The following is a 15,084-nucleotide window of genomic DNA, read 5'->3' on the forward strand; positions in this document are numbered from 1 at the left end:
CAAATATCATATAAGATATGTTAAATCTAATACACAAAACAATATTTGGGATTTACAAGTCAATCCAAAACCAAAATGCTATTTGGAAGCATATGGATGATATTGGCCTCAACATAAAAACACTAATGTGAAATTTACAAACCAAAACCATAGTTGTATACTCATATTCAATTGTCCCAACATAAAAGTGTTTACATGAAATAAAATCAATGATAGATCCTTAATTAGTTTACTAACCTCAATTATGACATCAACACTTAAATTGAAAAACGTGAATTGTGGCTTTAAAATACCAATTAAATTAGAAAAATATAATTATTTTTTTACAAAAACGTATATGTATAATATAAATTATTTACTTAAATAACATATTTTAATTACATTAATATATATAATATATATGACATGTGCAGGACAAGATGAGTATTATAGTTCCCGTACACACACACACTCATTCCCCCCCCCCCCAAATTGCGGGTAAATACCCATCCCTAACCCCAATAAACAAGTAGTTATTGTGCCTACTTGTGGATACTTTTATGGATACTCGTAGGGTATGAGTATATTAGGGAAGGAGGAGAGGTGGAGTGAGAAGAGAGGGAAAAAAGGATAAAATAGAAAAATGAGAGAAAAAAAAAAGAAAAAATAACATCTTTGTAATTATATATTTATCACATCCAACTATCCCAATTTATTTCTCATGTGGGACATCTCAAGTCTCCCATGCTAGCTTGTGTTTGATAATCAATTGTAACAAAAAACATGAAGACTTAAATTGCATATTTTACTATTGATTTATCAACTTTTAATGAATTTCATTGTCCAAGGTTTTTCTTTCTCAAAGTTCACTATTATGTTTTTATTTTTATTTTGTGCATTTTACCATTCAAGTTATTTTTTATTTCATATATTTTATGATTATGTTTTTTAATTTTCACACATTTTATCATTATGTTAATAACAAAATGATATTATTCAAAAAAATTGATGACACAATAACGTCATTCTTAAGATCATGTCAATACCTTGTTAGATAAAAAATGTGTGCATACTAAAAAAAATATGATGATAAAAAGCATGAAACAAAATTTTAAATGATAAAATATACAAAATAATAATAATTGAGTGATAAAATGTGACATTAACCCAAAACAAAATACTTCCTCCACTTAAAATAAATACAAATAATTCATCTTCCTAATGTGAAAAACTAAAATATCTAATAATTATAATTTTAAAAAATAATTCGACAAATTAACTAATATAAAACGAAAAAAGGAATTGGGATTTGGAAATCCTTTTCTGTTTGCTCCATCCAAATACAGAAATATCATTTTCCGAGACAATCCCATCTTCCATTTCCATCTTCAATATTTCTTCTCATCGAGAAGCTTCGCGAACGAAAACAAAGAACCCTAGACAGATCCATTCCATAGCCATGTCAGGTGTTGGCCCTCTATCTCAGGATTGGGAACCCGTCGTCCTCCGCAAGAAGGCTCCCACCGCCGCCGCCAAGAAGGACGAGAAAGCCGTCAACGCCGCCCGGCGCTCCGGCGCGGAAATTGAAACCCTAAAAAAGTGTTCGTTCCCAAAACCCTCATCGAAAAAAAACATATAATAAATATTCGAATAGTTGTTCGTCGCGTGTTGATTATCTGACAAATATAAATTTCTTCTCACGAATTGATCAGTTTATTGTCTTTTTTATTTTTTTGAAATCTCGGATTTGAACGTGTTCTCTTGTGATTGTTGCTGCTGCCTTTGATGATTTGGTGTTAAAGGGTTAGGAGAAAAAATGATATTGATAACTAATTAGTTTGGATGGAAAAAGGGTTTGGGAAAAATTAATTAAATATTTTCTTATGGAATGGTTGTGGACGTGTCTTATGTGTTTGTTTCTTTTTGATCTTTTTTGTTCTTCTTTTGTTGATAAGCTTTTTTATTTGGATGGTTTGAATTGTGATTGTTCAATTGTTGTTGTTGTTACAGATAATGCTGGGACAAATAAAGCAGCATCTAGCAGCACTTCATTGAACACTAAGAGGCTGGATGATGATACTGAGAATCTAGCTCGTGAGTATTACAACATATAGATAGAGAACTAGTTTATTTTTTCATGTTTTTTTTACCGTTGATAGAACTTCAGTGCTTCTACTTTTGAATATACAGTTATATGGGAAGAATCAAGAGGTGAATTATCTAAACAATGTTTTTGTCCATAAGGGTGTGTGTGTGCAGTTAGGGGATATTCCCAAATGACTTCTTTGTCCAGCTTTAGTTTTTTTAAGCTACAAATTTTTGCTTGGAGCATGTTGTTCTGTATGGTAGTTTTATGTATTTTCTTTTGACTCTTACTAAACTATGGGGGTTCTGTCTTTTTTGTGTTGAAGCATTAATTGAGCTGGAGATGCCACTGTCTCACCATCACAGTAGCTAAAAATGAGTTTACTACTGCTAACTTTTGGAGTGTTTGGTGGTGTTAATGATTAATGATTAGAGATGTTACACAGAATCATTTGTGCATCTTCACCAAGCAACTTTAGATTTTGGGGTAGTTGGTTCATGACATGGTATTAGAGCCTCTAAGTCATCTAAAATTTGATTCTTGCTTTCCTCATTCTTCCAATAAAAAGTGGAATTTCTGCTCAAGGTAGGGGGGCTGAGCATTAATCACACTTGGAACTCAAAGGGATCTTCTTTGAGGGTGTGTGTTGGAGATAAGAATGTTCACCTAATAACTTAAAATTTGAGATAGTTAGTTCATTGAGTTTTAACATAATTGCTAGGTAGGAAATTCATAAATCTTTTGGTGGGACTTTAGTTGTATTTTCTTGTTTGATTTTGTCACTCATTGACTCAAATTGAAGTTATAGAAATTAATGTTAATTCTTTATCCTAAGCACTAATAAACAAAATGTATGCATAACTTGGAATTATGAATTAGAACTTATTTCAATGTCCTTTCTTAAGAATTGGTGGAAATGATGACATTGGTTCAAATGAGGAAAATTTTTAACCCCCTCGCCAACCAAAATAAAGTTTTTTTTTCTGCAAAGTGATTTGCTGCTTTATTGCCCTATATGCAGTTTCTATGTTGAATGATACTATTTTTACAAATTTGCCATTATAAATTTTAGTCCTGTATACAATCTGTTTCTTACATACTTATCATGTAAGATTGAATGGATAAAAAATAGCTCCTCTCACACTTTTACTTGATGATATGACACTATGTATTTTGGGTACATAAATCTGTTTCTTATCTTTTACTTCTGTTCAATGTGATGTGGAACTGCTCTAGTCCTGGATCCACTCTAGGTTTTGAAAAAAAAAATCTGCAGGCTTCATGAGCATAAAACTTGATTGAACCTTATGCTCTCTTGGTTTTAGTTTGTTTACTGATTGTGCATATTTTGGATTTTGATTCATATAAGGTTTATACTTGTGCCAACTTTTTGTTTTAGTCTTTCTACCTAAACTCTACCTTTTAATCTTTCTACCCAAACTCTACGTTTTAGTCCCTATACAATTTATAATGTTTTTGTGCTCATGCCTCGATTAGTGGTGATTTGCACTGCCAGAAAACTAACAAGGACGAAAACATAAAAATTGCTCATATAGGGACTAAACTGTAGTATTTTTAGGTATAGGGATTAGGGACTAAAACGGAAAGTTGGTGTAGGTATAGGAACCAAATGATTAATTAAACCTTCAATATCAGTAGCGCTCCAGTTTTAGATTTCTTAAACCAAGTTAAAGCATCTGATGCATTTTCTCTGTCTCACCTTGAAGATCTTGTTTCTATCCTTTAATGTCATATATTCTTTAATGGCTTCTCTTCCTAACTTGGTGCAAAAATGATGTAATTGAACTTTTGGGTGCAGATGAGAAGGTACCAACTGAACTTAAGAAGGCTATAATGCAAGCTAGGATGGACAAGAAACTCACTCAGGCTCAGCTTGCTCAAGTATTGCTTTCTTCTCTGTAGATTTTTTTTGAATATATTATTCATTATTGGTCTCTTTTTTTTCCTACTAGTATTTAGGCATGATCAATGATGTGCATTGTTACTTGCAGCTGATCAATGAGAAGCCTCAAGTGATCCAGGAGTACGAGTCAGGGAAGGCCATTCCAAACCAGCAGATAATTGGGAAGTTGGAAAGGGCTCTTGGAGCAAAATTGCGTGGCAAGAAATAAATTAAACTAATGCTATGGTTTTGCATGTAGCTTGGTTTACATATCACTAACTCACTATGGGAGTGTTATGTGTTTGCTCGCTAATTGTGTAATATGTAAGACAATTAAATGGTTGTGAGGACCTGTGGCTTTCACCTGTCACCTGTTCGACTAAATAAAGTTGCAATTAGTATAAATCCTACGTTTGCCTGCGATTGTGGAGGTGTTGGTTTTTTTGATACATTTTGCTATTTTTTTACACATCAAAACCGTGGAGGGGAAATTCACAGTCCTGGGGTTAGGGCGACTCGCGTAAAACCCCTAACCAAGGAGTTGTTTTTCGCAGGAATCGAGTCAGGGACCTTGTGGAGTATACTAGTACACACTCTCAAGCTTTACAGACCCACTATACTTCCACCAGGCCAAATCCCTTTGGGTTGTTGGTTTAGATGAAGTTTATGTGTATATTAACTTAATTTGAAGTTTTTTTTTCTTTAAATATTTTCTCTGGAGAAGTTGAGAACAAAATAATTGTCGACATGTTTGACTGACATTTTTTAAAGTTGATTTTGTTTTTGGAATGAACAAAAAAAAAGTTGCCTGCAATTTTCATTTGGTTTGTTACATATGTTATTATGGACTAGAGTTGTAAGTAGTTCATGGTGAATCAATTTTTTTCATTGTTGGATTCATCTAATCCCAATGGTTTTACTCTCCACATGGGAGTCTTTCTTTTGCAATCCTTTCTCTCCATCGTCCATTGATTCCTTACAACACCCTTCTCCTTTTTGTCTCTCTTATCATCATCATTATAGTCTTTAACGGCCTAGGTTTCACGATCACCACCATTGTCACCTATCACAGGCACGTCTTGTTGGGATTGAAACTTTGGGGACACAGAAAAAGAAGCAATGTGTGTCATCGACTTTGACGACAATTAATCGTGTTTGTTGCCATCGGCTATTGTAACCCGTAGGCAATATACATGGTGACAATATTGTTGCCTTGTTGGAGTCGGATGATGGAGAAGTTATCGCATGAGTTTGACACTTTTAGTCCTTGTTGAGTGGTTTAGGATCATGTTGGGGATCTAGAGTAGAACCTCCTTGGTGGCTTTCCATGGCGTGAAAGTGGGTAGCATGGTGCTTGTGGATGATGATGACAAAGCGAACAAAACTGGTGTTCTAGTGATGGTTGCTAAAGATCCCAAAACTTGCATTGTAATATTGATTTGCTTGGTAATATGTACCTTCTGTGAGTGATTTGCATGTGAAGATATTGACAAAGGATTGAAGTTTAAGAAATGTCGTCACTATCATCGAAAATGATTCCCTGTGACAAACTATGGTGGTTGATAACATTATCTGGTGTAAAGGATATAAATTTGACATATTAAAAGAAATTAATGCAACAACTCAGAGTTATGATCATCGAAGTAATGACTATATTATAGTAGAAAATTTTGGACATATTTTAATTCTTTTATTCAATTGATTTTATAAATTTCTTATGAATATTTTAAGAAAAATGTTGTATTGTATGAATCCAAATTCGTGAAAGTTTAACGAAACAATATGATTGACCCAAAATGTTAAACTGAACATGTAGATACATAAAAATAAATTTTTATAGGGATCCACCAATAGTGGTTATGAATTTATCCTGCTTTGTACTCACTTTCGTAAAGATTTCTTTTACCGAATGGCACTACTCATTTTAAACTGCACCTGTTGCGTGTGTCATAGGCTCACAGCCAAATGATCTTTTTAAGTTCTTTTTCTTCTTTTTTTGGGGGATTAAGTTCATCGAATTAGTTTTTTTGTTATCACTTTTATGAAAATGAATAATTCTACGAAACAATTATAATAACAGTTTTGATAGGTCTATTGATCACCGATGCATCTGATTTCTCTGGACTAATAGACCTTTGATTAAATTGGACAATAGTATTATTTTAATATTAAAAGGTATTTTTTTTCTCTTTCCTTTTATTGTCACTTCCCTCTTAAATGTACACAGCCAAAAAAATTTCCAAAGAAAGATTTTTAAAGTATCATAATTTTTCATTATATAAAATGGGATTTACATTTCGAATCATAATTATCTTTTTTTCCTTTTTAAATATACAGTCAAAGAAAGATTTAAAAAAGAATCATAATTTTTTTTGTTACATAGAATATGATAAAATAATTTATTTTTTAAAATAACATACTTAAAGAGTAAGCATATTTTCTTGGTTACAAAAAGAATAAGCATATATTCCATAAAATAAAGGATGGAAGGAACCACTTCTTTTACTTTTCCAACATTTGTCCCTACCTTTAACAAACGGAATTTGATCCCTTTTAATTAATTAATTAACTAAACTTTCAGTATCAAAACGATGAGGAGGCAATTTAATCTATGTGAGTGTTTGATCGATTACATCAACTACAATTTTTTCTTTCGAAAAGGGATGTTTGACATTCCTTTAAAATGTATACACTCCAATAATAATGAGAAAATAAAAGAGAAAAGAGAGAGATTATTATGATATATAAACGGTAAACAAAACATATGGTTTTTTTATGCATAAAAAAAATTAATATGTCTAATCAATTATAAATCATTTCACCTATATTATTTTTAAATAATTATTATAAAAAATAAACTTATCATCTGTGATGATATTTTTTAATTTGTACATACAAATTCTAATTAAATTATTATAAGTAATCTTATATAAGAAAATAAATTGTAAAAGTAAAGGCATGTCCATAGGTTATCTAAAGTGGTTCCTATATGTGAATAAGAACCAATGTTTTTAAAATTGGACCCTCGATAGAAAAAGTGGTTGCGTCCTGATTGAATTAGTGTTATATATTTTTTTAATATTATATAATATTTTAAGTAATAAAATATATATAATTAAAAATTCAGGATTAAAAAATTATAAATTAATATAAATGACTAAATTATGTGTTTTATAAGAAAAAATTAATAATAGTTGACAAAATGATTGATATTTATATGAAATATTTGAATATATATAATTTTCTTTATCTTAAAAATATTTTATATCAAATTTAAAAATTGTAAAATTTTAAATTTTTTAAAAGATAAATAAAACTGGTTCAATACTTATTTTGGTCGATTATTTATTGATTCTCACTATTTATGAAATGTCTCAATTTTTTAAAGTGTTCAGATTGATCATTATGTTGGTTTCCAGTTGAACAGGTGGATCTGATCCGATTTTAAAAATATTAATAAGAGTATTGTATAAATAAAAGCAATAATCAGATGTGGGCTATTGTTAAAGCATCTATGCTTAAAAAAATAATTGATGTATGATAGTGAAATTTATTTAAGAGATCTATAAAAAAATGTGAAGTTGAAAAAAATAAAAATAAGTATGATTTGACCTAAAGATGTATAAAAAGTAAGCAAGGGAGATATGATGGGTTTGAAATAACCTAATGAAATATAAAAAATAGAATGTAAAATATCAAGTTTATTGATTTTTTCATTCAATGGCATCACGAAAGCATAGCCTCAAAATTAAGATAACAAAGGGGATAAATTATTAATATCATTATACATTTATTTCTTTTATATTTATCACGTTTTTCTTTTCATTTTTGTCACATCACTTATTGTATTAATTTATCAATTTCTTTCTTTTCTTTAACGTTTTCCTCTCTGACGTCTTGTTTGGTAACATGAAAATAGGGTGAGGAGAGTGGAAATAAAATGAGTGAAAATAATGTTTTCTTACACATTTTTATTTCTCTTTATTTCTTTTCAACCAAACTTATTTAAATTTCTTTTTCTCACCTATCTTTATTTTTTTATCTATTCTATTTCTTTTCTTCCTGCCTAATAGACTCCTACTCTTCTTTTCTTCTGTACCCATACATCTTAAAAATAGGATGTACACTTAACTTTCTTCCAAAAGAGATAAGTATTGAAAGTCAAAAAATTATGAATCACACAAAAGTATATGGTCCAGGTAATGAAATACACATCATAATCACGATATATCCAAGAGCATTGAAGAATAACAAAACAAAACAAAAAAGGACAATGTCATTATGATACATTCATTTTTTTTTTTAACATGAACATTATACATATATCAACACCCCATTCGGTCTAACTTAATCAATTAAACATAAAATATATAAATTTTTATTTATTTTCGATTCTCACATAAAATAAATCTATTATAGAAGATTTAGATTTGAATAATGTTCCATTACATGAAGAGATTAACAGTCCTACTAGATCCAAGCTTAAAGCTAATCAAATCTCTTCGAGCACAGGCACATCCTCCTCATCTGGCGCATCCAACACCCACTCCCCATCCTCCCTCTTCACCATCCCCTTATTCTTCTCCACCCACCACGACCCTGGCACGCCATATTCCTCCTTCAGAAACTCACAAGACTTATTCACCAACGCCACACTCCTCTTCACCCTCATCTCAAACTCCTCCTTCTTCCCATTCCACCCCGCCACCACATGCAACATCGCTTGCAAGTTATGCCAATCACCCGGGTTCCTCGAGTCCTTCAAGCTCGGCGACTTCCTCGTGTCTATCACCAGCTCCGTGCCCATGTACTCATACCCTAACAACTTCCCCGGGTAGTGTGGGATCAAATCGATCACGTTCTTCACGTGCAAAACTTTCAAGTTCGGAAACATGTTGAACCTCTCGTTGAAGGCCTTGTTTCCGACCTGGGGGGACCCGAACACGATGGCGGTGACCGGGACCTCCGTTACCCCGTTTTCGACCAGGTCGAAGGCGCTCACGATGGATAGGGTTGCGCCGAGGCTGTGCCCCACGATGACCAAGCTGGGGTTCTCAGAGCTGTAATGTTGTAAGAGGGATTTGACGTGGGCTTGAAGCTGCGTTCTTGCGCTGGATTTGGTAAAGGGGGATTTTGGGTTGTCAGACGTGTAGATTGTGAGCCAACCCGACATCACCTTCGGTTTTCTCGGGTCGTCTTCCTCGTCACTGCTGCTGCTACTACCTGTAGTAATTAGAGTAGATTGAATTGAATATGAAGCTGGTTAAAAGTGGACTTTAAACTTTTTGGACAAAAATTATAAGTTTAATTTTCACAGTTCACAAACTATAAGTGTTATGCTTGCATGTCAAATTTTATAATAAAAAAATATCACTACTAAAATAATTATAAAAAAAATAATTTTATCATTCATGAGAGAAATTCTTGAGCATCCTCTAAATTTAAATAGTTTTAGAATCGTTATTATGTTTTTTTTAGGATATAATTTTTTAGTTTTCTCCTTGTTTATTCCAAAATTGTTGAAGTCATTATTATGTGTCTTCATCACATCACGGACTCACGGACATAGGTTTAACTTTTGCAAGATAACGAGTTTCATGGTTCATGCCCTTACCGTCTTTGTTTCCATCCTTCAGCTCTTTGAGGCTCTTAGCACTGAGCAACCCGGAAGCATCCACCTGCCCAGCCCCAAAGACGTTGATCCACTCCATGTCCCTGGTGGTCCCTCTCCACACCACGTAGATCTCCCTCCTCCCGAGTTCTTGGGATCGCGAGTCTGATGTGACGGCGATATAGCCAATCCAGTTGGACTCGCGGTCCCAGGCCTCGCGCGAGAGCGAGTGGAGGAGGAAGGCCTCGGGGACGGTGACCCTTGCGGTGGCATAGAGGAACGCCGCGACGTCATAATTCTCGGGGCAGTCCAGCATGACCTTGCGGAAGAAGGAGGCCTTGCCGTAGCGGCTGGCGCCGCAGTAGAGCGAGTTCTTGTCGTTGTTGAAGGCGTCGTAGGTGGCTTGGATGAGGTCCCCGCACCGGAGGATCAGGGAGCGGAGAGAGGGGTGGAGAGGGTCTAGTAGGCCCGCCCAGTTGTCGCGGCCCAGGAGCTCGGCCCACGTGGGCTCCGTGACGTCTGTGGCGGCCATTGGAAGAAGAAGAAGGGAGTTTGTGACTGTGTGTGCGTGGTGGGATGAGGAATTGAGAGAGATATATGAGAATGAGATAATATGAATAATGACTGGCTGGTTTATGAAAGGGTTGTCATGGATATGGATGTGGTTGACCCACCATTCATGGAGTATATTGTCTGTATAGCTACATGGCTGTTCTCGATTTCACATGTGCCCTTTCTCTATCCATCCTCTTCGATTATAAGATAAGAATTTATTTAGATTCTAATTAAAGTGTTAGTTTAATCATAATGTCTTAAATTTTAAATTTGTATATAGAAAAAAAAAATCGCGATTAAAAGGAATGATTTTACCATCGGTTATTTAATAGATATTACTCGATGAATAAAGTTTAGATTATTTTGGTTTAATTAGTAGTTTGAGGTCAAAATTCTTAATACTGACAGAGGAACATTGTTGACATAATAATCACCATGACTCTAGTTGAAGTATCTCAAGTGAAAAATATATCTGACCTCTTAAAAAAGGTATTTTTTTACTATTATTTAGTTACAAATGATGATATCATTGTACTTATAAAAAAAATGATGATATATATCACTTATGTAAGTTTATTGAATTTTTTTATAATAATTATTTTTAAATTATATTTAACTAAGATGATTTTAAAAATATATATTAATAATATGTGAAAATTAAATTCATTAATAATAATTTTAAATCCCTTTTACAGTTTACTGCATCCTTCTATTAATTCTCTTATGCAGTTATGCTAGATAAGTTTTGAATATGCTTATTATGGTTCAAGGCATTCGATATTTTTTTTTATCAAATACTAAGAAGATTTATTTATAGGAACGTTCCTATAAAACAATGCCTTACAAAATAAAAGTTAACAAATAATTAGAAAATGTTATCTAAAATAAAGGAAATGCTTTAACGTGTTAAAACATTATTCGGCTTTCTTTCTTAGTCAATCACTGTGTGTGTTTTTTTCTCATTATTAGCGTTAACAAGATTATATTCATCAGCCTTAAATATCTTTTTTCCCCCGGTAAGTTAGTATATTTTTCAGTTTTGATACGTGTAAGTTATTTTTTTTCTAATTTTGGTGTGATAAATTTGTGTTTTTTTAATTTTGATTCCTATAAATATAAATTTTGAAGAGTATAAATGGAAAAGTTAAAATGAAACTAAAATTAAAAAATGTAAACTTACAGAATTAAAAATAAATAAAAATATCTTACAAAAATCAAAATTAAAAAAACATAAATTTATAATAAACTTACGGTGACCGAAAATAAAAAATACTAACTTACATATAAAAAAACAATTAAACCTATTCATTACTCAATTTGTTAAAAAGGTTTCGTAGTAAATTATTTTATATTCTTAATTAGTTAATTTATATATATATATATATATATATATATATATATATATATATATATATTATTAGGAATAATTCTCCAAAGACTACCTCGTTGGACGGAAAAAAGGAAGGCGAAAGCCTATCTGATTTTTTCTATATCGAGATTAAGACATAGCTACTTTGCTTTTACCCTAGTCAAGACAAAATGAATTCCTTATCAATAGACACTAGTGGATAGAATTTTAATTTGTGGGCCATAATTTTTTATTTTAAAAAAAGGACTTTTACTCTAAAAAGATGAGAAAGCTTATGGTGAGGGCAGAGATGATAATAATAAGGTTTTGTATATTACTAAAAACATAATTTTACACTAATTTTTGCTTATGCCATTTCAATCCTTGATCAGGGTGTGGATAGTTAATATCTACTCAATATTCTATATTAATTGATTAGTGATTAGCATTTATTGTAGGGTGATTAATTTGGAAGGAGAATTTGACTCCCACACACCTACTTGTCTCAAATAATAGAAAAATATTTGATAGACATTAATATGCTATCCAACATCTAGATATTAACTATTCACATATTGTATGATAAGGTTTATGATGTGATAAAAAGAGAGATAAAGAAAAATAAAAGGTATTGATAAAATGTATAAAATTATGAGTTGTTCATGTACCACTACTCATATATAGAATAACAACAAGATATTAACTATATGCACATTATACCGTTACAAATTCTATTTTTTATTATTATTTATGCATATACCTTATTTAATAATAAATATTCTATTTTAGCCTTTTTAAAATATAGACATAAGAGAAAATATGCTTTTGGGCCTTGTAAGAAAGAAAAATGGGTTCTAATAAGTGTTTTGCGAAAAAAACCTCTAGTTTCAAGAAGAGTCATTTTGGGCCTTGACCTAGGGTGAGCACAATTGTTTTAAGAAAAGCCAACTCAAGTTTTGTTTGAAACTTAAATCATCCCTCTTGCTATCCTTTCTTTGGTGCCTTTTCGGGAAAAAATGTGTTGTCGGAATCAATATTTTAAAAACTGACTTGATGACTTACCTGACCAAGGTGGAGCTATTTACTCGATCGCAGACATTTCTGGAACACCTCTAACAGAGGGACAAATAGTCCATTTTAAAAAAACTTATTGTCAACCTCTTTCAGATATGAATATACCTGATTCAGAAGGGAAGAACTTGCATCAATATCTCAATTTCAATTCAAACATGGGTTTGATTCACACTCCATGTTCTGAGAAATATTTACCATCCGAAAAAAGGAATGAATCAAAGATGTGACATTTTGTGTTAGATGTTTTAGACTAGGCATGATGGGTGATTTAGTTTTAGTTTTCTTATATACATGCTTAGTATTTAGTCTTAGTTATCAAACAAGGTAGACTAATGAATTGATCTCAAAGTTTCTTAGAAGCAATGAGTTTAACATAGTGTAATCAATTGCAAAGTTTACTAATTAATTACAAAAAGCAACAAAACTTACTTCTACTTGAAATTTGGCAAGAATCGTCGAATTAATTGATTACCAATTTCAGTAATCAATTACATAAGCTAGTTTCAGAAGAAGGAAGTCTTTGTGGCTCAAGATAATCAATTACCACATTTAGTAATCAATTCAATTTCGTCTAAAAACTTTAGGAGCTCTCTATGTCGAAATAATTGATTACCAGATTTGATAATCGATTATTCTAGAACTACAGAAACTTGAGAAGTTCTCTATGAAACGAGATAATCAATTACCACATTCTGTAATCAAATACCATGTTTATGGAAATGAATAACAATGAGGGATTTGAATGAGTTAATCGATTACCATGTTTGTTAATCAATTAAATCAGTTTTAGCTGTCAAAATTATAAATACCCTTACTTATTTTTTCTCATTAGTGACTCTTGATATGATTTCATCTTTTAGAAAACACATTCTAAAAGTCATCTATGAGAATTACTTTCCATTTCTTTAAGAGATTCAAGTTGATAAGGATTCATTCATTCTTCATCATAAGTTGATAGTTAAAGGAAGAGCTTGAAGATGTTGTGATCGGCACATTAAGGTGTATTCAATCTAATTTTGATTTCTTTCTAGATTTCAATCTTGGTTAGGGTTACCAAGGGTTTGTGTGAGTTGATAGGGTTTCAACTCCTAATCCTTCTCTTGTAAGGTTCAAGAAAAAAGTAGAATTTAAGGGAATTGCATGTGCATAATGTTTGTATTTGGTTCTCTATTAGTGGAAGTTCTAATGGGTCTTAGAACAACTGGATGTAGGTGTTCTTGAAGATTGAACCAGTATAAATTCCTTATGTGATTCTCTTTTTCTCTAAACCTTAGTTTTGTGAATCAATCTTGGTAATTGAATTTATGTGAAAAGGCCAAAAACTATTTTCATATATTCTTGTATTCATTTTTTTCATTTTTTGATAATCTTTCTTAACAAAAATTTTAGAAAACATTGATTACATGAAGGGGTATGTCTTAATTGAATCTAAATAATGATTAAGTAAAAGTTTTGAAAATAATCTATTCAACCCCCTTTCTATATTCCTGGTTATTCCAACAATTGGTATCTAAAGCTAGGATCTTGAATATTAATTAAGGTTTTATCAAAAGTCTTTGAATATGGTCGGGAATAAATTGCCATTTATGGAAGATGTATCCATTAACAGACTTCTACTCTGTTGTAGCATGAACTATCCTTTTTGGAAAGTTTGAATAAATTTTTTTTATTGAATATGTTAATATAGGTATTTTGCATGCAGTAGTAAATGGTTACACAATTTCAACTCAAGTTGTTGATGAAAAAACTTTAGAAAAACCCTTTGAATCATGGTTTGTAGAAGAAGTTAGAAGAGTTAAATATGACTCTAAAGCTATGAATATCATTCACTCATTTTTGAATTATGATAAGTTTTCAAGGTGTTTGCATAATGACAAAGGAGATGTGGGATTTCATTCAAGTAAGTCATGGAGGTACTCTGAAAGTTAGAAAAAACAAGGAAGAATTCTCTTATTCAAGAGTATGAGGCATTCCGGATGCAACAAGGAGAAACAATTGGAGATTCTCAAAAGAGAAACAATTGAATAATCTTAAGGGCCTTGGGAAAGTGTTTGAGGAAAAAGAGTTGAACATAAAGATACTAAAGTCCCTCAATAGAACATGGCAACCGAAGGTCACGACAATCTTTGAGTCCAAAGATCTTACCTCCATCACATATGTTGAGCTACTAAAAAAATTAAGAAAATATGAAATGGACATGATTAGGATGGCTGAAGAGGAGGCTAAGGAGAAGAAGAGTAGAGACTTAGCACTAAAACCCTCCATACCATCTAGTGATGCGAGTGACGAAGAAAATGCAGAAGGTTTCAAGAGCTAGAATCTAACATTAATTGTTAGAAAGTTTAAGAAGTTTTTGAACAAGAAGAATTATAAAGGAAGATCCTTTCAACACTAGAAGAACTTTAAGAAGAATTATTCAATATCCTATAATTTTACTTGTTTCAAGTGTGGCAAACCGGGCAACATAAAACCTAAATGCTCAATCTTTTAAAAAAGAAACAACAAGGAGGAGAAAAGAAGGCAAAAGG

General features: G+C 31.9%; 2 protein-coding genes across 2 annotated transcripts; one reads left to right on the plus strand and one right to left on the minus strand.

The window, feature by feature from the left end:
• The first annotated feature begins 1,296 nt into the window (after positions 1 to 1,296).
• Positions 1,297 to 4,392, plus strand: LOC114377980 (multiprotein-bridging factor 1a-like). Its single transcript, XM_028336470.1, has 4 exons — positions 1,297 to 1,580; positions 1,990 to 2,073; positions 3,885 to 3,967; positions 4,078 to 4,392. Exons 1-4 carry the CDS (start codon positions 1,439 to 1,441, stop codon positions 4,195 to 4,197), a joined length of 429 nt encoding a protein of 142 aa, XP_028192271.1. The 5' UTR covers positions 1,297 to 1,438; the 3' UTR covers positions 4,198 to 4,392.
• A 3,832-nt stretch (positions 4,393 to 8,224) lies between these two features.
• On the minus strand, positions 8,225 to 10,305 carry LOC114379930 (phospholipase A1-IIdelta). Its single transcript, XM_028338762.1, has 2 exons — positions 9,583 to 10,305; positions 8,225 to 9,191 (listed from the first exon to the last, which is right to left on the minus strand). The coding sequence occupies exons 1-2, from the start codon at positions 10,109 to 10,111 to the stop codon at positions 8,461 to 8,463; spliced, it is 1,260 nt and encodes a 419-aa protein (XP_028194563.1). The 5' UTR covers positions 10,112 to 10,305; the 3' UTR covers positions 8,225 to 8,460.
• Between the last annotated feature and the right edge of the window lie 4,779 nt (positions 10,306 to 15,084).

This window comes from Glycine soja, chromosome 12 (genome assembly GCF_004193775.1).
Source record: "Glycine soja cultivar W05 chromosome 12, ASM419377v2, whole genome shotgun sequence".
Classification (NCBI taxonomy): domain Eukaryota; kingdom Viridiplantae; phylum Streptophyta; class Magnoliopsida; order Fabales; family Fabaceae; genus Glycine; species Glycine soja.

Bases quoted from the DNA above. Each gene is read 5' to 3' on its own strand.
- LOC114377980 (XM_028336470.1), top strand. From the start codon at position 1,439: ATGTCAGGTGTTGGCCCTCTATCTCAGGATTGGGAACCCGTCGTCCTC. The intron at 1,581-1,989 runs GTTCGTTCCCAA...TTGTTGTTACAG, and splicing joins AATTGAAACCCTAAAAAAGT to ATAATGCTGGGACAAATAAA. The intron at 2,074-3,884 runs GTGAGTATTACA...TTTTGGGTGCAG, and splicing joins TGATACTGAGAATCTAGCTC to ATGAGAAGGTACCAACTGAA.
- LOC114379930 (XM_028338762.1), bottom strand. From the start codon at position 10,111: ATGGCCGCCACAGACGTCACGGAGCCCACGTGGGCCGAGCTCCTGGGC. The intron at 9,192-9,582 runs GTAAGGGCATGA...TAATTACTACAG, and splicing joins GAAGGATGGAAACAAAGACG to GTAGTAGCAGCAGCAGTGAC.